Below are 24,672 nucleotides of genomic sequence, written 5' to 3'. Positions count from 1 at the left end.
CATTTAAAACGGTTAAAATGGTTATTTTTAAAATGTATCTTTTACCACAATAAAACTAAAGTTAGAAATCAGGGTTTTCCCTGTATTTTAAGGTGCCATTATTTTCACTTTTACAAATACTACCAATATCAAATTAGATTGACATCTTATGATTTTGTGAGTTCCTGGAAAATCTAGTGAGTAAAGAAGGAAACTGAGAAGTTAGGCGTCTTCTCTAAGCCATATTTTGAACAGAACAATTCCTTCTATTCCAAATTATAAGAGGAACTCAGTAAATTCAGTAAAGATTGCCATAAGAAGGTAGAATGATTTTCGGTTGTTTCTGACTTACGTTTCCACACACATGCTTATCTCTTAAACAATGTGCATGTTTGCCAGCACACAGGTTACCTGAGTGTACTGGTCAGTACTTATGTCATCATCCGTTGTTGTCCATTGTCCATGTTTGAAATCTTTAGACTCACTGTACCAGACTCCAATTACACTGGACCATGATACAGGATAAGATGTCATATGCATATTTTCTCCACAAAAGGTATCTGAAATGAGAAAACGGGCTGGGTCATACTCTGAACAAATGAGAAATAGTATACAAGGAGACTTTCCTCATTTTTATTTTGTGAATGGTTCACTGATCGTCTTGACAACATCTTCTGAGAGGGAGTAAAATCTGTTGTATCCCTGCTGAAAGCCTTCTTTCTCATTGATGAATGAGCATGTGGTACTCAAGTTTGGTGAAAAGTTGATAGTAGGTGATGAACACATTTTGAAATCAAATCAATCAACATTTCAGTCTCTGCTGCTTCCAAGCTGCTTTAGATAGGTGAAACCAAATCAGAGAAGCCTAAGAGTTTTAACAGGGTCTATGGCTTAAAAGAAGCTACACACAGGTGTTCACAATACAAAGATGTTGAATAATCATTTGTTTATTTAGCCATTCATGTATGGTGTGGGCTTTTGATTGAACATGGTATTCAGGAGTATCTGCCTTTTCTTAAGGCAGGCAGGCACCACTTTGCTATTTCACTGCTCAAAAGCATTGGACTAAGATTCTAAATATTCTGTAGATACAAATGTGAGTTAGCATTTTTAAAACATCTTAATTTTAAAAAGATTCTCATGTTAAAATATAATGTGTATTCCTGAGTGAAGGTGATATAGTTTGGATGTCCCCTCCAAATCTCATGTTGAGATGTAATCCCAGTGTTGAAGGTGGGGCCTGGCTGGAGATGTTTACCTCAAGGTAGTGGATGCCTCAAATAACTCGGTGCTGTCTTCATAATGGTGAGTGGGTTCTCAAGAGATCTGGTTGTTTAAAAGTGCGTGGCACCCCCCAACTCTCTCTCTTGCTCCCTCTCTCACCACGTAAGACACTTGCTCCCCCTTCACCTTCTGCCATGATTGTAAGCTTCCTAAGGTCTCACCAAAAGCCAGGTAGATGTGGGTGCCATGCTTCCTGTACAGCCCGCAGAGTTATGAGCTAATTAAATCTCTTTTTAATAAATTACCCAGTTTCAGGCATTTCTTTATAGCAACACAAAAACAGTGTAACACAGAAGTAATAATGTTTTTTTTTTTTTTTTTTTAATTTATTTCCTGGAAACTAGCAGTAAGTTACCTAATCTATATGCTTTAAGATGGGCTTGGGAGAGTGGAGCAAGATGGCCAAATAGGAACAGCTCCAGTCTCCAGCTCCCAGCATGAGCGACACAGAAGACGGGTGATTTCTGCATTTTCAACTGAGGTACCAGGTTCATCTCACTGGGGAGTGCCAGACAATCAGTGCTGGTCACCTGGTGCAGACTGACCAGCAAGAGCTGAAGCAGGGTGAGGCATCGCCTCACCTGGGAAGTGCAAGGGGGAAGGAAATCCCTTTTCCTAGCCAAGGGAAACTGAGACACACAACACCTGGAAAATCGGGTAACTCCCACCCTAATACTGTGCTTTACCAAGGGTCTTAGCAAAGGGCACACCAGGAGATTTTATCCCACATCTGGCCGGGAGGGTCCCATGCCCAGGAGCCTCCCTCATTGCTAGCACAGCAGTCTGCGATCTAACTGCAAGGCAGCAGCGAGGCTGGGGGAGGGGCGCCCGCCATTGCTGAGGCTTCAGTAGGTAAATGAAGCCGAAGCCGCTGGGAAGCTCAAACTGGGTGGAGCCCACAGCAGCTCAGGGAGGCCTGCCTGTCTCTGTAGACTCCACCCTTGGGAACAGGGCACAGCTGAAAAAAAGAAGCAGAAACCTGTGCAGATGTAAATGATCCTGTCTGACAGCTTTGAAGAGAGCAGTGGATCTCACAACATGGTAGTTGAGATCTGAGAAAGGACAGACTGCCTACTCAAGTGGGTCCCTGACCCCTGAGTAGCCTAACGGGGAGACATCCCCCACGAGGTGCAGACTGACACCCCACACTTCGCATGGCAGGGTACACCCCGAGATGAAGCTTCCAGAGCAAGAATCAGACAGGAACACTCACTGTTCAGCAACATTCTATCTTCTGCAGCCTCCGCTGCTGACACCCAGGCAAACAGGGTCTGGAGTGGACCTCAAGCAATCTCCAACAGACCTGCAGCTGAGGGTCCTGACTGTTAGAAGAAAAACTAACAAACAGAAAGGACACCCACACCAAAACCCCATCAGTACCGTCACCAACATCAAAGACCAAAGGCAGATAAAACCACAAAGATGGGGAAAAAGCAGGGCAGAAAACCTGGAAATTCAAAAAATAAGAGCGCATCTCCCCCTCCAAAGGAACGCAGCTCATCGCCAGCAACGGATCAAAGCTGGATGGAGAATGACTTTGTCAAGTTGAGAGAAGAAGGCTTCAGTCGATCAAACTTCTCAGAGGTAAAGGAGGAACTACGTAACCAGCACAAAGAAACTAAAAATCTTGAAAAAAGAATGGAAGAATGGATAACTAGAATAATCAATGCAGAGAAGGCCATAAACGAACTGACAGAGATAAAAACCATGACAAGAGAAATACGTGACAAATGCACAAGCTTCAGTAACCGACTTGATCAACTGGAGGAAAGAGTATCAGCGATTGAAGATCAAATGAATGAAATGAACTGAGAAAACAAGTCTAGAGAAAAAAGAGGAAAAAGAAATGAACAAAGCCTTCAAGAAGTATGGGATTATGTGAAAATACCAAATCTATGTCTGACTGGGGTGCCTGAAAGTGAGGGGGAAAATGGAACCAAGTTGGAAAACACTCTTCAGGATATCATCCGGAGAATTTCCCCAACCTAGTAAGGCAAGCCAGCATTCAAATTCAGGAAATACGGAGAACGCCACAAAGATACTCCTTGAGAAGAGCAACTCCAAGACACATAATTGCCAGATTCACCAAAGTTGAAATGAAGGAAAAAATGTTAAGGACAGCCAGAGAGAAAGGTCGGGTTACCCACAAAGGGAAGCCCATCAGAATAACAGCAGATCTCTCGGCAGAAACTCTACAAGCCAGAAGAGAGTGGGGGCCAATATTCAACATACTTAAAGAAAAGAATTTTAAACCCAGAATTGCATATCCAGCCAAACTCAGTTTCATAAGTGAAGGAGAAATAAAATCCTTTACAGATAAGCAAATGCTTAGAGATTTTGTCACCACCAGGCCTACCCTACGAGAGATCCTGAAGGAAGCACTAAACATGGAAAGGAACAACCAGTACCAGCCATTGCAAAAACATGCCAAAATGTAAAGACCATTGATGCTAGGAAGAAACTGCATCAACTAATGAGCAAAATAACCAGCTAACATCATAATGACAGGATCAAATTCACACATAACAATATTAACCTTAAATGTAAATGGACTAAATGCTCCAATTAAAAGACACAGACTGGAAAATTGGATAAAGAGTCAAGACCCATCAGTTTACTGCATTCAGGAGATACATCTCACATGCAGAGACACACATAGGCTCAAAATAAAGGGATGGAGGAAGATCTACCAAGCAAATGGAGAGCAAAAAAAGCAGGGGTTGCAATCCTAGTCTCTGATAAAACAGACTTTAAACCATCAAAGATCAAAAGAGACAAAGAAGGACATTACATAATGGAAAAGGGATCAATTCAACAGGAAGAGCTAACTATCTTAAATGAATATACACCCAATACAGGAGCACCCAGATTCATAAAGCAAGTCCTTAGAGACTTACAAAGAGACTTAGATTCCCACACAATAATAATGGGAGACTTCAACACCCCACTGTCAACATTAGATAGATCAATGAGACAGAAAGTTAACAAGGATATCCAGGAATTGAACTCAACTCTGCACCAAGTGGACCTAATAGACATCTACAGAACTCTCCACCCCAAATCAACAGAGTATACATTCTTCTCAGCACACATCGCACTTATTCCAAAATCGACCACATAGTTGGAAGTAAAGCACTCCTCACCAAATGTAAAAGAACAGAAATTATAACAAACTGTCTCTCAGACCACAGTGCAATCAAACTAGACCTCAAGACTAAGAAACTCAATCAAAACCGCTCAACTACATGGAAACTGAACAACCTGCTCCTGAATGACTACTGGGTACATAACGAAATGAAGGCAGAAATAAAGATGTTCTTTGAAACCAATGAGAACAAAGATACAACATACCAGAATCTCTGGGACACATTTAAAGCAGTATGTAGAGGGAAATGTATAGCACCAAATGCCCACAAGAGAAAGCTGGAAAGATCTAAAATTGACACTCTAACATCACAATTAAAAGAACTAGAGAAGCAAGAGCAAACACATTCAAATCTAGTAGAAGGCGATAAATAACTAAGATCAGAGCAGAACTGAAGGAGATAGAGACACAAAAAACCCTCCAAAAAATCAATGAATCCAGGAGCTGGTTTTTTGAAAAGATCAACAAAATTGACAGACCGCTAGCAAGACTAATAAAGAAGAAAAGAGAGAAGAATCAAATAGATGCAATAAAAAATGATAAAGGGGATATCACCACCGACCCCACAGAAATACAAACTACCATCAGAGAATACTATAAACACCTCTATGCAAATCAACTAGAAAATCTAGAAGATAATTTCCTGGACACTTACACTCTCCCAAGACTAAACCAGGAAGAAGTTGAATCCCTGAATAGACCAATAGCAGGCTCTGAAATTGAGGCAATAATTAAGAGCCTACCAACCAAAAAAAGTCCAGGACCAGATGGATTCACAGCCGAATTCGACCACAGGTACAAGGAGGGGCTAGTATCATTCCTCCTGAAACTATTCCAATCAATAGAAAAAGAGGGAATCCTCCCTAACTCATTTTATGAGGTTAACATCATCCTGATACCAAAGCCTGGCAGAGACACAACAAAAAAAGAGAATTTTAGACCAATATCCCTGATGAACATCCATGCAAAAATCCTCAATAAAATACTGGCAAACCAAATCCAGCAGCACATCAAAAAGCTTATCCACCATGATCAAGTGGGCCTCATCCCTGGGATGCAAGGCTGGTTCAACACATGCAAATCAATGAATGTAATCCAGCATATAAACAGAACCAAAGACAAGAACCACATGATTATCTCAATAGATGCAGAAAAGGCTTTTGACAAAATTCAACAGCCCTTCATCTAAAAACTTTCAATAAATTTGGTATTGATGGAACACATTTCAAAATAACAAGAGCTATTTATGACAGACCCACAGCCAATATCATACTGAATGGGCAAAAACTGGAAGCATTCCCTTTGAAAACTGGCACAAGACAGGGATGCCCTCTCTCACCACTCCTATTCAACATAGTGTTGGAAGTTCTGGCTAGGGCAATCAGGCAAGAGAAAGAAATCAAGGGTATTCAGTTAGGAAAAGAAGAAGTCAAATTGTCCCTGTTTGCAGATGACATGATTGTATATTTAGAAAACCTCATCGTCTCAGACCAAAATCTCCTTAAGCTGATAAGCAACTTCAGCAAAGTCTCAGGATACAAAATTAATGTGCAAAAATCACAAGCATTCTTATACACCAGTAACAGACAAACAGAGAGCCAAATCAGGAATGAATTTCCATTCACAATTGCTTCAAAGAGAATAAAATACCTAGGAATCCAACTTACAAGGGATGTGATGTGAAGGACCTCTTCAAGGAGAACTACAAACCACTGCTTAGTGAAATAAAAGAGGACACAAACAAATGGAAGTACATACCATGCTCATGGACAGGAAGATTCAATATCATGAAAATGGCCATACTGCCCAAGGTAATTTATAGATCCAATGCCATCCCCATCAAGCTACCAATAAGTTTCTTCACAGAATTGGAAAAAATTGCTTTAAAGTTCCTATAGAACCAAAAAAGAGCCCGCATTGCCAAGACAATCCTAAGTCAAAAGAACAAAGCTGGAGGCATCATGCTACCTGACTTCAAACTATACTACAAGGCTACAGTAACCAAAATAGCATGGTACTGGTACCAAAACAGAGATATAGACCAATGGAATAGAACAGAGCCCTCAGAAATAACACCACACATCTACAGCCATCTGATCTTTGACAAACCTGAGAAAAACAAGAAATGGGGAAAGGATTCCCTATTTAATAAATGGTGCTGGGAAAATTGGCTAGTCATAAGTAGAAAGCTGAAACAGGATCCTTTCCTTACTCCTTATACGAAAATTAATTCAAGATGGATTAGAGACTTAAATGTTAGACCTAAAACCATAAAAACTCTAGAAAAAAACCTAGGTAATACCATTCAGGACATAGGCATGGGCAAGGACTTCATGTCTAAAACACCAAAAGCAACAGCAACAGAAGCCAAAATTGACAAACGGGATCTAATTAAACTGAAGAGCTTCTGCACAGCAAAAGAAACTACCATCAGAGTGAACAGGCAACCTACAGAATGGGAGAAAATTTTTGCAATCTACTCATCAGACAAAGGGCTAATATCCAGAACCTACAAAGAACTCAAACAAATTTACAAGAAAAAACAAACAACCTCATCAAAAAGTGGGCAAAGGATATGAGCAGACATTTCTCAAAAGAAGACATTCATACAGCCACAGACACATGAAAAAATGCTCATCATCACTGGCCATCAGAGAAATGCAAATCAAAACCACAATGAGATACCATCTCACACCAGTTAGAATGGCAATCATTAAAAAGTCAGGAAACAACAGGTGCTGGAGAGGATGTGGAGAAATAGGAACACTTTTACACTGTTGGTGGGATTGTAAACTAGTTCAACCATTGTGGAAGAGTATGGCGATTCCTCAAGGACCTAGAACTAGATACAACCATATGACCCAACCGTCCCATTACTGGGTATATACCCAAAGGATTATAAATCATGCTGCTATAAAGACACATGCACATGTTTATTGCAGCACTATTCACAATAGCAAAGACTTGGAATCAACCCAAATGTCCATCAGTGACAGACTGGATTAAGAAAATGTGGCACATATACACCATGGAATACTATGCAGCCATAAAAAAAAGATGAGTTCATGTCCTTTGTAGGGACATGGATGAAGCTGGAAACCATCATTCTCAGCAAACTATCGCAAGAACAGAAAACCAAACACCTCATGTTCTCACTCATAGGTGGGAATTGAACAATGAGATCACTTGGACTCGGGAAGGGGAACATCACACACCGGGACCTATTATGGGGAGGGGGGAGGGGGCAGGGATGGCATTGGGAGTTATACCTGATGTAAATGACAAGTTGATGGGTGCTGACGAGTTGATGAGTGCAGCATACCAACATGGCACAAGTATACATGTGTAACAAACCTGCACATTGTGCACATGTACCCTAGAACTTAAGGTTTAAAAAAAAAAAAAGATGGGCTCATTTTTGAGCACCTAAAATTATCTTATGGGCAGCTGAGCAGGGCTGCATATAACTTGTTTCTCAACTGCATTACCGTTCTAAAGCTAAGAAGATCCCCTGGTGTTATTGTTCAGTAGCTAAAGTAACTATACAGAATGGAGACCTAGGTCTCTAGCTGCTCACTCCACTCTTCTGCAATACTGAGAGTTTTGATTCATTTCTCCTGATGGTCAGAACTTTGAATCTGAAAACTTCAGAACTTGGAATCTGAAAACTAAAGATATAAACCTTAAAAATTAATGAGTTAAAAACAGTGTAATAGTCCACAACTCACTGCCATGTATGACCCAGTGCAAACAAGGAAATCTAGATGACTTAATTTACTTTCATTAGGGTACATAGCAATCCCTGTTTTACTATTTTTTTTTCTTTTTAGTCCAAAGGCGGGTCATATAGACACACACTTACTTGGAAGTCTCCTCTCAAGGGGGTTGCTCTCTGTCATATCACAATAGTTTGAAAAAGTTCTGGCATTTTGTGCAGCCTCTTCACTCCAACTCTGTAGTGGAAAGAAAAAAAAAAAAAAAACAAGCACATGTTCCAATTAATATTTTCATAAGATTCTAATTTATTGTTTCTAATAATCCATGAGATATAATATCTTCAATTGTATCAACTAGAAATGTAAATAATGAGATTACTATTAAACGTTCTAGTAGAAAGAGAAAGACAACAATTTCAATTTATTATGTTGGCCCTTGAATTCACAAATTCAAAATTTGGTAATTACATTCAGAGATAGATTCTCTTACAGATGTAGTAGAGAATTTAAGTAAATGCTTCCAGGGAAACAGACCAGAGTTACCTAGTAATTTATTTGTAGTTTAAACTCAGACATGTTATTTTATCTCTTTGAATCTCAGTTTATCCATCTGGAAACTGTTACCTGTAATTTATGCCCAAAGGTTTGTTCAAATGTGATAATCCAAGGAATACAACTAAAATGTGATAAATCTTACGTATTGAATAAATGATGGCTGTGATTAGAAGCAAGTACACAGTCACATTTACATCTAAAATTATGAATAACAAAAATGAAAGCTAACTCCACATGCCAGAATCTGTCACCAATTTTGTGTGTATCTTCTCTCACTTTAACCTCATAGCAACTCTACAAAAGAGATAATATTATATCCATTTGTAAATAAGGTAACTAAGGCACAGGGATGTTAAATAACTTTTAGGGGGTCACACTATAAATAATTGACAAAATAAGAATTTGAATCCACTTAGGATGGCTTTAGAGTATGTGTTCTTGAATCTCAGTGTGCATCAACTATGCTGAGTTGAAGCAATTGGTCAGGTATGAGTAAGTAACAGCTATTCTCCCAATGCAGAAAGGGAGAAATTCTGCATCTGTAGGTATCACACTCTGTGGTAAACGATCTCCCTAACATTCTTCTATCATTGTGGTGTATATGAAACTGTCCAATTTTTACAAAGAACTGAGCCTATAAACATTTGTCTTATCTGAGTTCCTCTGTCAGGAAACCCACCATCAGGCCCCCCCAGGTGGTAGCAGGGAACTGAGGCTTTCCTGATCACCATACCTGGGCAAGGAGACACAGCTACTGCCTGTCGACCAGATCCTCTTTCTTGTCCCTCCTGTTTTCCGTCCCGCCTATATAAACCTGTAACTTTGGTTGGTTAGGGAGAGGGAAGGATTTGACAGGCTGACATCACCCACCACAAAGTCTTTCTTCTCAGGCAATGGGCAATACTCAGCTTGTGACTGGCTTTCTGTGCTGCAAGCAACTATACCTTGGCTGAACCCCTGGTGTTCAGCAGCATATACATCCATTTAAAAGAATACCCTTAAAAGAATCTAGTAGGAAGGCTATAAGAAACTTTCTCTCACTAATCTTTCTTATTTGCCAGCTTAGATTTTAAGTTGCTTCTTGGCTACCAAAATGCCTAGACAGAGTAACTGACAAGAATTCAACTGACAGGTAGTTTGACCAGACCTGGAGGAAGGATTCCTTCAAAGTCTTAACATATATAAAAAGAGGTTACCAAAAAAGAAAAAAAAAGCTGAGGACGGAGCAAGATGGCCGAATAGGAACAGCTCCAGTCTCCAACTCCCAGCGCGAGCGACACAGAAGACCGGTGATTTCTGCATTTTCAACTGAGACTCCACCTCTGGGGACAGGGCACAGCTAAACAACAAAAGGGGAAGCAGCAGAGGCCTGTGCAGACGTGAATGACTCTGTCTGACAGCTTTGAAGAGAGCAGTGGATCTCCCAACACGGAGGTTGAGATCTGAGAACGGACAGACTGCCTGCTCAAGTGGGTCCCTGACCCCTGAGTAGCCTCACTGGGAGACATCCCCCACTAGGGGCAGTCTGACACCCCACACCTCACAGGGTGGAGTACACCCCTGAGAAGAAGCTTCCAAAGTAAGAATCAGACAGGTACACTCGCTGTTCAGCAATATTCTATCTTCTGCAACCTCTGCTGCTGATACCCAGGCAAACAGGGTCTGGAGTGGACCTCAAGCAATCTCCAACAGACCTACAGCAGAGGGTCCTGACTATTAGAAGGAAAACTATCAAACAGGAAGAACACCTATACCAAAACCCCATCAGTACGTCACCATCATCAAAGACCAGAGGCAGATAAAACCACAAAGATGGGGAATAAGCAGGGCAGAAAAGCTGGAAATTCAAAAAATAAGAGCGCATCTCCCCCTGCAAAGGAGTGCAGCTCATCGCCAGCAATGGATCAAAGCTGGTCAGAGAATGACTTTGATGAGATGAGAGAAGAAGCCTTCAGTCCATCAAACTTCTCAGAGCTAAAGGAGGAATTACGTACCCAGCGCAAAGAAACTAAAAATCTTGAAAAAAGAGTGGAAGAATTGATAGCTAGAATAATTAATGCAGAGAAGGTCATAAATGAAATGACAGAGATGAAAACCATGACACAAGAAATACGTGACAAATGCACAAGCTTCAGTAACCGACTCGATCAACTGGAAGAAAGAGTATCAGCGATTGAAGATCAAATGAATGAAATGAAGCGAGAAGAGAAACCAAAAGAAAAAAGAAGAAAAAGAAATGAACAAAGCCTGCAAGAAGTATGGGATTATGTAAAAAGACCAAATCTACGTCTGATTGGGGTGCCTGAAAGTGAGGGGGAAAATGGAACCAAGTTGGAAAACACTCTTCAGGATATCATCCAGGAAAACTTCCCCAACCTAGTAGGGCAGGCCAACATTCAAATTCAGGAAATACAGAGAACGCCACAAAGATACTCCTCGAGAAGAGCAACTCCAAGACACATAATTGCCAGATTCACCAAAGTTGAAATGAAGGAAAAAATCTTAAGGGCAGCCAGAGAGAAAGGTCAGGGTTACCCACAAAGGGAAGCCCATCAGACTAACAGCAGACCTCTCGGCAGAAACTCTACAAGCCAGAAGAGAGTGGGGGCCAATATTCAACGTTCTTAAAGAAAAGAATTTTAAACCCAGAATTGCATATCCAGCCAAACTAAGTTTCATAAGTGAAGGAGAAATAAAATCCTTTACAGATAAGCAAATGCTTAGAGATTTTGTCACCACCAGGCCTGCCTTACAAGAGACCCTGAAGGAAGCCCTAAACATGGAAAGGAACAACCAGTAGCAGCCATTGCAAAAACATGCCAAAATGTAAAGGCCATCGAGGCTAGGAAGAAACTGCATCAACTAACAAGGAAAATAACCAGTTAATATCATAATGGCAGGATCAAGTTCACACATAATAATATTAACCTTAAATGTAAATGGACTAAATGCTCCAATTAAAAGACACAGACTGGCAAAGTGGAAAAAGAGTCAAGACCCATCAGTCTGCTGTATTCAGGAGACCCATCTCACATGCAGAGACATACATAGGCTCAAAATAAAGGGATGGAGGAAGATCTACCAAGCAAATGGAGAACAAAAAAAAAGCAGGGGTTGCAATCCTAGTCTCTGATAAATAGACTTTAAACCATCAAAGATCAAAAGAGACAAAGAAGGCCATTACATAATGGTAAAGGGATCAATTCAACAGGAAGAGCTAACTATCCTAAATATATATGCACCCAATACAGGAGCACCCAAAATCATAAAGCAAGTCCTTAGAGACTTACAAAGAGACTTAGACTCCCATACAATAATAATGGGAGACTTCAACACTCCACTGTCAACATTAGACAGATCAATGAGACAGAAAGTTAACAAGGATATCCAGGAATTGAACTCATCTCTGCACCAAGCCGACCTAATAGACATCTATAGAACTCTCCACCCCAAATCAACAGAATATACATTCTTCTCAGCACCACATCGCACTTATTCCAAAATTGACCACATAATTGGAAGTAAAGCACTCCTTAGCAAATGTAAAAGAACAGAAATTATAACAAACTGTCTCTCAGACCACAGTGCAATCAAACTAGAACTCAGGACTAAGAAACTCAATCAAAACCGCTCAACTACATGGAAACTGAACAACCTGCTCCTGAATGACTACTGGGTACATAACGAAATGAAGGCAGAAATAAAGATGTTCTTTGAAACCAATGAGAACAAAGATACAACATACCAGAATCTCTGGGACACATTTAAAGCAGTGTGTAGAGGGAAATGTATAGCACTAAATGCCCACAAGAGAAAGCAGGAAAGATCTAAAATGGACACTCTAACATCACAATTAAAAGAGCTGGAGAAGCAAGAGCAAACACATTCAAAAGCTAGCAGAAAGCAAGAAATAACTAAGATCAGAGCAGAACTGAAGGAGATAGAGACACAAAAATCCCTCCAAAAAATCAATGAATCCAGGAGTTGGTTTTTTGAAAAAATTAACAAAATTGACAGACCGCTAGCAAGACTAATAAAGAAGAAAAGAGAGAAGAATCAAATAGACGCAATAAAAAATGATAAAGGGGATATCACCACTGACCCCACAGAAATACAAACTACCATCAGAGAATACTATAAACACCTCTACACAAATCAACTAGAAAATCTAGAAGAAATGGATAATTTCCTGGACACTTACACTCTCCCAAGGCTAAACCAGGAAGAAGTTGAATCCCTGAATAGACCAATAGCAGGCTCTGAAATTGAGGCAACAATTAATAGCCTACCCACCAAAAAAAGTCCAGGACCAGATGGATTCACAGCTGAATTCTACCAGAGGTACAAGGAGGAGCTGGTACCATTCCTTCTGAAACTATTCCAATCAATTGAAAAAGAGGGAATCCTCCCTAACTCATTTTATGAGGCCAACATCATCCTGATACCAAAGCCTGGCAGAGACACAACAAAAAAAGAAAATTTTAGACCAATATCCCTGATGAACATCGATGCAAAAATTCTTAATAAAATACTGGCAAACCGGATTCAGCAGCACATCAAAAAGCTTATCCACCATGATCAAGTGGGCTTCATCCCTGGGATGCAAGGCTGGTTCAACATTCGCAAATCAATAAACATAATCCAGCATATAAACAGAACCAAAGACAAGAACCACATGATTATCTCAATAGATGCAGAAAAGGCTTTTGACAAAATGCAACAGCCCTTCATGCTAAAAACTTTCAATAAATTTGGTATTGATGGAACGTATCTCAAAATAATAAGAGCTATTTATGACAAACCCACAGCCAATATCATACTGAATGGGCAAAAACTGGAAAAATTCCCTTTGAAAACTGGCACAAGACAGGGATGCCCTCTCTCACCACTCCTATTCCACATAGTGTTGGAAGTTCTGGCTAGGGCAATCAGGCAAGAGAAAGAAATAAAGGGTATTCAGTTAGGAAAAGAAGAAGTCAAATTGTCCCTGTTTGCAGATGACATGATTGTATATTTAGAAAACCCCATCGTCTTAGCCCAAAATCTCCTTAAGCTGATAAGCAACTTCAGCAAAGTCTCAGGATACAAAATTAATGTGCAAAAATCACAAGCATTCTTATACACCAGTAACAGACAAACAGAGAGCCAAATCATGAATGAACTTCCATTCACAATTGCTTCAAAGAGAATAAAATACCTAGGAATCCAACTTACAAGGGATGTGAAGGACCTCTTCAAGGACAACTACAAACCACTGCTCAGTGAAATCAAAGAGGACACAAACAAATGGAAGAACATACCATGCTCATGGATAGGAAGAATCAATATCGTGAAAATGGCCATACTGCCCAAGATTATTTATAGATTCAATATCATCCCCATCAAGCTACCAATGAGTTTCTTCACAGAATTGGAAAAAACTGCTTTAAAGTTCATATGGAACCAAAAAAGAGCCTGCATTGCCAAGACAATCCTAAGTCAAAAGAACAAAGCTGGAGGCATCACGCTACCTGACTTCAAACTATACTGCAAGGCTACAGTAACCAAAACAGCATGGTACTGGTACCAAAACAGAGATATAGACCAATGGAACAGAACAGAGTCCTCAGAAATAATACCACATATCTACAGCCATCTGATCTTTGACAAACCTGAGAGAAACAAGAAATGGGGAAAGGATTCCCTATTTAATAAATGGTGCTGGGAAAATTGGCTAGCCATAAGTAGAAAGCTGAAACTGGATCCTTTCCTTACTCCTTATACAAAAATTAATTCAAGATGGATTAGAGACTTAAATGTTAGACCTAATACCATAAAAACCCTAGAAGAAAACCTAGGTAGTACCATTCAGGACATAGGCATGGGCAAGGACTTCATGTCTAAAACACCAAAAGCAACGGCAGCAAAAGCAAAAATTGACAAATGGGATCTAATTAAATTAAAGAGCTTCTGCACAGCAAAAGAAACTACCATCAGAGTGAACAGGCAAACTACAGAATGGGAGAAAATTTTTGCAATCTACTCATCTGACAAAGGGCTAATATCCAGAACCTACAAAGAACTCAAACAAATTTACAAGAAAAAAACAAACAACCCCATCAAAAAGTGGGCAAAGGATATGAACAGACATTTCTCAAAAGAAGACATTCATACAGCCAACAGACACATGAAAAAATGCTCATCATCACTGGCCATCAGAGAAATGCAAATCAAAACCACAATGAGATACCATCCCACACCAGTTAGAATGGCAATCATAAAAATGTCAGGAAACAACAGGTGCTGGAGAGGATGTGGAGAAATAGGAACACTTTTACACTGTTGGTGGGATTGTAAACTAGTTCAACCATTATGGAAACAGTATGGCGATTCCTCAAGGATCTAGAACTAGATGTACCATATGACCCAGCCATCCCACTACTGGGTATATACCCAAAGGATTATAAATCATGCTGCTATAAAGACACATGCACACGTATGACTTGGAATCAACCCAAATGTCCATCTGTGACAGACTGGATTAAGAAAATGTGGCACATATACACCATGGAATATTATGCAGCCATAAAAAAGGATGAGTTTGCGTCCTTTGTAGGGACATGGATGCAGCTGGAAACCATCATTCTTAGCAAACTATCACAAGAACAGAAAACCAAACACTGCGTGTTCTCACTCATAGGTGGGAATTGAACAATGAGATCACTTGGACTCGGGAAGGGGAACATCACACATCAGGGCCTATCATGGGGTGGGGGGAGGGGGGAGGGATTGCATTGGAAGTTATACCTGATATAAATGATGAATTGATGGGTGATGACGAGTTGATGGGTGCAGCACACCAACATGGCACTAGTATACATATGTAACAAACCTGCACGTTATGCACATGTACCCTAGAACTTAAAGTATAATAAAAAAATAAATAAATAAAAATAAATAAAAATTAAAAAAAAATAAATAAAAATAAAAATAAAATAAAAAAATAAAAGAATACCCTTATATGTGCATATAACACATTGCCAACAGAAGGTGTAGAGTCTGTTTTTACTATAAGTTTTTATGTATATCTTTCAGCTACACTTTAGACTGTTTGGAGGACATTCATTTGCAGTATGGTCCTGAGCATGTAAAGTTTAATTATTATATGTATTTGCTGCCATCTTGTGGTCAACTTTTTGAATTACCCTTGGGGTTGAATTTACTAAACCATGAGACGACTTAAATAACTCATTAGCTTAGCACTGGGTAAAACCACGGTTTTGCAGGTTTTGATCGTTTCAAGCAAAAAAAAAAAAAAAAAAAAAAAAAATTATTTTAGTTATGGCTATGTCTAACTGATGAGCAGAAATGACACAACACATCTACCAGTGTATAGGCTGTCTGGGCTGGGGGAATACCATGGCATTCACTAGCAAAGAAAACTTACGGGAACTGGAACTTATCTGGTTAAAATATAGCGGAATGTTTGCACTTTGAGGAAGCTGTATAGGACATTACCTCTGATTAATGTCGGTGACATACTCCTTTTTTGCGACATATTCACAATTAAAATTGAAGTTTGTATTTATGATCGTACCAAAGCTCTGAATTCCAGCTGTAATAAGTGACTCTACTCTGGTTCTAATATTGTGTTCAGAAACTATTTTTTTTAACAAAATCTCTGCCTGGTAATTGTGATTAACACTTCAGTCCTGTTGTTCTTAAATTTGCTGTTGCTACCTCTAATCCTATATATGTCCTATGCATTGTTTGTGGAGCAGCTGCACCCTCATATTTCTTTTGAAATATTTCTCAGTTTTACTGGTACACTGACTTTTATCATCTTGTTGACATTTCATACCTTTGTACCTTAGCACTTGAATATATATATGTATTCTTACATTGTTTCCAGTTTTTCTTCTGTATTTGCCTTTCATCTCCAATCTCAAATCAGAGGCTATATTTTTCACTTTTCTTTAACCTTGTTTGTACCTCCTAGGTAAACTTATTTGCTCATCTGGCAACCAAGGAATTTGGACTCTACTTCTCCAGCTCCTTGGATCTGGCCCACTTGCATTTTAATCTGGGCCCCAGTTCTTAAGATTTTGAATAAGCTCCTCAATTTTCCTTAGGTTCAGTGTCATAATATGTAAAATGAAGAAAATTGTATTGGAAGAATGAAATGAGATAATGTAACAAGGCATTCGAAAAATGCCTGTAAATAATAAGCACAACATGTATGTTTGCTACAACACCATGCAGGAATGCCTATGAAAGCTATTGATTTTTGTCTTTAGTTCAAATACTTCTTTGGATTTTAAAGCAATTAAGAGATAAATCTCAAAATCATTTATGTATTTCCTTGTTTCATCCTCTTCATTATTTGTAAGAGAAAGGTGTTCCTTAGAATCACCCTCCACAGCCTGCACTATTTCTAACCCTTGTTGCTATAGGCTGGTCCAGGGTTCAAGGAAGCAGGCTGAGGGGGCTCATGAAACTGAGTGATGCTGCTGGATAACAAATGTGAGAGTAATCACCTAAACACCTGAGACTTCCCTAAATTTTTCTTGTAGGAGAGCATAGCAGGTTTATAATGAAAGAATTTCTCTTCCTCTTTATGGGATGCAATGAAGCTGGTGGATAAATTTGCCAATATTTATTTAACTGGCCACATCAACTAACTAGATATCTGGACATTTTAACTCTAGGAAGAGTGTCTTAGCCTCTGGACTTCTGCCCAATGAAGACAGCTATGAAATGCATGGATAACTTGTTAATCAATATTTGTCCTATACACTGGCAGCATCAGCATCAGCTGGGAGCTTGTGGTGGTCTCTAGGTCAGACCTCCTGAATCAGGATATCAGAGAGTGGGGCCCAAGAAAGTGTGCTTTACTAAGTTCTTCAGGTAATTCTTGAGTACATTAAAGGCTGAGAAGCACTGTCTTAGAGTTCTGAGGAATGAAGCGAGGCTGGCTGAGCTCTGTCCTTGACTAACCATATAATCATCAGAAAGTTACTTACCTTCTCTGGGTCTCTGTTTCTTCTGCTACGTAAAATATTGTTGTGAAGATAAAACTTTTAGCACTTTGAAAGTGCGTTGAACTTAACAAAAACTCAGTAAGCACCACTACTATTATTGCCATCATGGTTGTTGCTATTGTTCGATCTTACCATCTTCAGCATGTTGCTGGCTGGTGGAACTACTCCTCTTCTGAGGGCGTTGTGTATGTTAACGATCTCTTGTTGTACATTTGGCAAGTCAGTGACGAGCTTATTAAATTGGTCTTTAGCTGATTTCTTCTGTTACCAGAAAAATATTAATTAGTGTTACTTCTTTTAAGTGCAATTTGTCACATATATTTTGCAGACCTATAGGCAATGCAAATTTATAGTTTCTATTAAACCGTGATTTATAGCATTTTCGAATTTATAGTGTCTCATTATATTGGATTCTGTTTCTCCAGTACTAGTTTTGAGGATTTCTGAACATCAGGATGACATTACATTAGTCTTCAGAATAATGCACCGGTTATCCTGTGATTAGGGTTTTTCCAGGTTCATACTTTGGACCATGATGAAGCACTTTTTATTGGGCAGTAAGATCCACAAAGGAAGATATCTTCAAAGCACCCCTGTTACTTACTTCTCTGGCTTATTCTCCACACCTCCCACCCTGCAACAACTGTACTCTCTGCTTCCCAAATAAACTACTTCCACTTGAACCCTTGTCTAGTGGTGTGTGTCTGGGAGAACCCAAACTAAGAAATTCATTACTGAGGACAAAGCCACAAGTGCTATCAACACAAATTCTGTGTCTTCTTCCTGTTCATATGAGAAAACATCAATGCTCTCAAGTGTATGTGTGAGCGAGTAATTAAAATTCAGCCTACGATCTTGAATTTGTGACTGTTCTTTTCATTTATTTATTTTTTATTCTGAAACTCACTAAGAAGAAAAATACATGACCAAAGTATTTAGTTTAGCAATAATTGCTATAAAGAGCATCAGTGTGTGTGTGTGTGTGTGTGTGTGTGTGTGTGTGTGTGTGTGTGTGATATCACATGTACTTCATACCTTTTTAAAAAAATGTGGCAGAACTAATGTACTATAATGTGAGAGGTGTCTGTTGCTTCCTTAATACCACATGACCATCAGCACAGTTTATGAATGGGTAAGATCTAGCACCATAACTTACAGATAAAATAAAGAAGTATTCACTGTCATTTATATCAACAGTTTAGGGTATGGGGAGAAAACTTAAATATGGAATTCAGAAGACTCCTCTAGAGACTGTCTCTATGGACATATTCACATGGTGTTATTTTTTTCTCACATTGCAAGTCACTCTGATTTGGACTAGAGGAAAGGCTGAGGACCCATATGATTCCACATAGTATTTCCAGATTACAACTCTCCTTGCTCCTCTGAAAACCTTTGCGGTATGGAAACTCATGACATTTGCCTCTCACACCTCATTCTTGAGCATTTATTTAACATCTTATCATGGTTTTTTTTTTCCTACTTCCTCTCTTTCCTGGAAATTGCGTTTCCTGAAACGAATTCATCTTTTCCACTCAGATTTCTGAAGTCAACTCAAAGGACTTTAATATCCACATGAATGAATCTAACCTTTGATGTCTCAGGCCCTTAAAATCTTCCTCCTCTAGACTTCTCCTTCAATCCTCTTTATCCTCACTTTAATGGTCACCAACTGTATCTCACTACATCCCAAAACATCATACCTCTCAAATCACCTGGTCAAGCATTTCCCTGCCTGATCAGAATTTCCTGTTCTTCCAAGTTGCCACGATCAGACATTTTGACTGTTCTTCAATATAATTGAGCCTGTTAACTCATTCTTCATTTTCCCTACTAGCCCTCTCTTGTCTTTCCTTTCATCTCTATCTGTGTTCTCTAATTTCACAACTCTCCTTTTGCAATATTTAATCTTTTGTCTGCACACCATCATCTAGAAATGCCTACCTAAAACACCCCAACTTTGGATGAGACTGACAATTCTCCTGCTTGTTCCATCAGCTGAGCATTGCCAGAAAAATGTCTCAAAAAACAACACAACACATATCTGCATGACCCCAAATCAGTAAGATTGACCTCAAATAGTTCCTTAATTCTGCTAATCAATTCTAATGAATTGTTTGATTAACTCACTCTGTCACTCTCCACATTATTGTAGAACTTTTGCACTCTCCTCTATTCACAACTACCTTCTCTCAACAGATTGTGAAACATCCTTCTTCCCTCAGTAAAGAGAAGCAATCAGAGGGCAGCTGCTTCAACTGTCTTACCCAGTCTGTCAATCTACCTGTATCTGTCCCCTTTCTTTCCTCTTCTTCTGTGGTACAAGTGAATGGGTCATTCTTTCTAATCTTTCTAAGGCTCAACTCTCCAACAGTGTTATTTAGTCCATTCTCTTCTACCTTTACCCCAAAATCTTACATTATTTTTCATTTTGTTTGCTGTGAGCCACTCTTATTTTTCTTGGCCCTTCCCAGTCCTGTTTGTTTATGATTATGCAGCTTATATCTTTTTTTGAGAAGAAGTCTTGCTCTGTTGCTTGGAGTGGAGTGCAGTAGCATGATCTTGGTTCACTGCAGCCTCTACCTCCCAGGGTCAAGTGATTCTCCTGCCTCAGCCTCCCAAGTAGCTAGGATTATAGGCATGCACCACCATGCCTGGCTATATGCTGCTTATATCTTAAAATAAATAAACAAGCAAACATCTCTTCGTTTACCTCACTTTCCCATTCAACTATTGTTCTCTGTCTCTGTCTCTTTCCCCATCTATATTCTGGAAAATATTGCCAACTCTGGCTGTCTACAATTGCCCAAGTAATAGAGCCTTGCATTTACCTCCCCCCATTTTTTCAATAATATGTTCTCTATCCTAGGTGATCCACCTCCCCTGCTGCTTAGGCATTAGGCAATGTCTGGAGAAATTTGAGGTTGTCATATGGGCATGATAAGGCGAGACAAGATTGCCATTTTATGAATAGAGGGCAAGGATGCTGCTGCTAAATTCCTACAAGGCCCAGGACAGCCCTCCCTACAACAAATAATTATCTCATACAAAACGGCAATGAGGTTTAAGTTGGGAAACGCCTCCATTAAAAATACTCCTATTAAGGACTCTGACAAGCTCAATTTGCATATGCAATATTGTTTTAATGACTTTATTCTGCTTTGTTTATTGGCAGCTGACTCCTCTCACTAAGCTCTCAGTGTAGAAATAGTCTTTCTTTTGGTGTGAGGAACAAAACACTCTCTTCATTTTTTCTCTTTCCTTTCAGACTTCTCTGTTTCTTTCACCTGGACTGATTGTGGCTACTGTCTAGCTTTCCACTGGCCTTCCTGAATCCACTAATGCTTTACTACATCTATATTCTCTGTCCCACTCCTTAATCCATTCTTTCCTAATCCAGTCTCCAGTCATCATTCAGAGCAAAAATTTTAAAACATAGACACAATGGAGTCACTTTACTGTTAAAAGTCTTCAACAGTTTACCATTCATAGAAAGAGAAACTAAAATCTTTAACAAGGCCTTTGAATATTCTGTTTATTCTCAGCCTCTATCTAGGATATGTGCCCTTATCTCTGCTGTAGTCACAGTAATTTTTCTTTTTTTTTTAGTTATCTGAATGTGCCAGTTTCCTTCCTGCCATAGAATATTTGCCCATGCCTGTACCTTTGATAGCACACCTTGTTAGTTTGCAAGGTCAACTTATTCTTCACACCCCAGGTGTACCATGTGCTCAGAGAAATCTCTAATTAACTCAGAGAAGATTCAGCCTGCCTGTTACCTGATCACAACTCTCTATAGTTTTCCTTAAGAAAACTATTTGTGTAACATCTACCAGATTGTCGTGGAAAACTACCTATACAAAAAGTAAAAACAATTTCTGTTAAATTAGATGCTTAAAATCCCAGCAAACACTGCCACTTGTGGAAGTTTACAATACAATTCAGGTCTGGTGGTTAGTCCATTTGATTTCTACCTGGAATCTGAAAAAAAGAAAGCATAATACTATTTTTGTTGGCAAATTGGAACACATTATTTACTTTAACTGGGACTCATGTTTAGAGTTTATGTAATAAATTTGTGTTGGGGGCTTAATTTATCTTCTTGTTTAAATTTAAAATTCTTAAGCCTTTATTTTATGACCAAACTGTCTACAAAGTGTATGAAAACATTCTAATAGTTCTCTGTTATAAAGCATAAACATATTATTTTATCAATGCCTTCTACTTTTTCTTTTGTATTCTTGGTCAAAAGCGGATTGGGTATGGTTTCCCTTGGATGAGTGGAGTTCTACTTATCTACTCTTTGCTCTGGACTTTTAACTAGCGATGCTAATTTCATCTTTCACATGACAATCTGGGTTAGGCTATTTCCCAGAACTTGACCTAAGTGGTCTAGACAGCCTAGTACTAGGTCTTGATGGTAAATATAGGTTTCTGACTGTTTGCCCTTTTCCCGTTCCTCTGGAATGGAGGCTACACTTCAGATTAGCTTTTTCTTTATTATGAAGCACGAAGATCACCCTTCCACACTGGGGAAGTAAAATGGTCAGAGAATCAGAGGGAAGGAAGAAGTCTTATTGAGGACTCTAATCCAGGACACTAATCCCAACTTACTGGAGGATTACTGGGCATTAAACAGGAGCTCCACCTAGTCTCTCTTTGGGGAAGAGGAGTGAGTAATAGGATCCAAATACTAAACCAACACCCTAATAGCCTACTGCATATGGATTTTCTTTCCACAATAAAACTAAGTGCCTTTTATTTCTTACTTCTCTACCTGGCCTATGAAAATATAAAAACCACTCATTTTCTATACCAAGGTTATTTACTTCAGTTTGTCATAAAATTTTGGGTAAATTAAAATATATATTATTTTCTTTATATCATTGAAGTTATTTAAAGGTGACTATTATTGGCTGATCATAGAATATTATGTCATTGGGTGTTCTACTTCTGTTTTTGTGACTGTTAAAGTTGTTGTTTTTAATTATTAGTGAGATTACGGTAGCCTACGGAATTCAAACTGCTAATCAGCTCCTCATGTCGCTCTTTGTGCTTTTGGCACCTTTCCATTTTACATTTAATTTTGATGCTTTAAATTATTGTTATAGTAAAAAATTATATAGCTTATCTGCATTCTCAGCTTTTTTCCCGTATTATCCAGAGAGGCCACAGTGAAATAGATATGGACCCATGGAGCTAACTGATTAAGTATAATTTCAGGCGCTGCCATGTCCTAGTCCTCAGATATTGGCCATATGACTCAACTTCCCTATTCTTTGGTTATCTCCTTTATAAAATGGTATTAAGATGAATACTTGCCTAACAGGGCTAGTTGTGAAAACAAAGTGAGTAACGGGTGTAGCAGTCTCACAACAGTGCCTCTGACGTGAATTCTGTTAAAGTGTTAGCTCTTATCTTTATTTAGAAAGTAATTATGAAACCCAACCCTCACATACTTTCATGGACAACATAGGCAGTAAGCAAGTAGCAGCAACCAAAAACAAGAGGTGTTTAGTTTCCATCCCTGAAAAGAAAAATAACATAATTTTAGATTATTCTCAATTCATGGAATAACATCTTATAATAAACTTTATTTAAACCACTTTTACATGTGTTTGCAATATTTTCCCTAAAAGAAACCTTTAGGATCCAAACAAGGTTTAACGTGTTAGTCATTAGGACCCAGATAGGAAGGCAGGACTGTTGTTTGAAGGATAGTAGACTCTCAAAAATATAAATTGTTTTAATCCCTGCACCTTTGAATATGTCATATTGTGTGACATAAGGTAATTAAGGTGGCAGATGGAATTCAAACTGCTAAATAGCTAACATTAAAGTAGGGAGATTTTCCTGGAGTATCTGGGTGGACCCAATGTAATCACAAGGGTATTTAATGTTGAAGAGGAAGTCAAAAGAGTCAATGTCAGTGATGAGCATGAGACAGACTTGACCAGTCATGCTGAATCTGAAGACAGAGGAAGATACTGCAAGCTAAAGAATATGGATAGCCTCTGGAAGTAGGAAAAGGTAAGGAAACAGATTCTCCCCATAGAGTTTCCCTGTTGACATCCTGATTTTAGCCCAGGAACACCTATCTGAATTTCCGACCTCCAGAACAGTAGGATAATAAACCTATATTTATTTTAGAACATTCAATGTATGATAACTTGTTATAGTAGCAAGAGGAAACTAACATAAGAAATGGAAAGATTATATTTAAACTCTCCATCAGCTACAAAGAAGAGGAGTAATTTGGTTCTACTAATTTACGTAAGTGACTTAGAGATATTCCATAATATCTGATCACCTTGCTAAGCACGGTTGTCATTATGAGTCAAACAAATCAGAGCTAATGTACCCTCTCCATTCTTTTTAGTTAATATAGCTAGTTAGCTCTAGGATATTAATAAGTATAGATTATTGAATTTGGTTGGCACCTTCTTTTCACCATCTGCGAAGTTTATTTCTGAATTAATCCTGCTGTGTGAGAAGCAAAAAAGGCTAACAGCTTGGTCCTCATTTTACAAAAGCAAGCACTTTTAAAGAACAAGTTACCAGATTTGTGGAGAATAATACAGAGCAGACAATTACTCGTGCTTTTCCCCCCAATGATGTAGTTTACCACTGCTCTCACGCTTCCCATGCTGACTGCCAGACATGCTCAATATGAAAGAGAACTCTCTAAATCAATGCTTTCAGAGAACATACACATGTAAACAATCTCACCTTTATCATTCTTTTTTGTCTATTTCCTTGCCTTTCTCTCTCCCTCCAAATGTTCACATAGCCTCACATTTCAAGATTTATCATAATATGGTGACATAGATGATGAAATATCCCTTTTTCTTACTAATCCTCAAGAAATCTAGTAAAGCAGACAATATTAACCCTGAGGTAAATGAAAAAAAAAGGTAAAATAAAAGGGAGATTCTGAGGGGAGGGACTTCAAGAGAGATAGCTGACTAAGCAT

The 24,672-nt window shown here is 38.9% G+C and overlaps 1 protein-coding gene across 3 annotated transcripts in view; it reads right to left on the bottom strand.

Annotated features, from left to right (window-relative positions):
* The window catches only part of CRISP1 (cysteine rich secretory protein 1), a 52,709-nt gene that overhangs the window by 11,514 nt on the left and 16,523 nt on the right, over nt 1-24,672 (bottom strand). For all 3 annotated transcript variants that reach the window (XM_030929281.1, XM_030929280.1, XM_030929282.1), the window contains exons 2-5: nt 23,159-23,226; nt 17,832-17,960; nt 8,271-8,361; nt 391-539 (exon numbers count right to left, since the gene is read on the bottom strand). In XM_030929281.1, coding sequence (XP_030785141.1) covers nt 391-539; nt 8,271-8,361; nt 17,832-17,960; nt 23,159-23,224 — 435 coding nt within the window. In that variant the 5' untranslated portion in view covers nt 23,225-23,226. The remainder of the gene's footprint in view (nt 1-390; nt 540-8,270; nt 8,362-17,831; nt 17,961-23,158; nt 23,227-24,672) is intronic.

Source organism: Rhinopithecus roxellana, chromosome 4, assembly GCF_007565055.1.
Source record: "Rhinopithecus roxellana isolate Shanxi Qingling chromosome 4, ASM756505v1, whole genome shotgun sequence".
Taxonomy (NCBI): Eukaryota; Metazoa; Chordata; class Mammalia; order Primates; family Cercopithecidae; genus Rhinopithecus; species Rhinopithecus roxellana.
The sequence above is the reverse complement of the archived record's forward strand: the minus strand, read 5'-3'. Positions and strand labels throughout refer to the sequence as shown.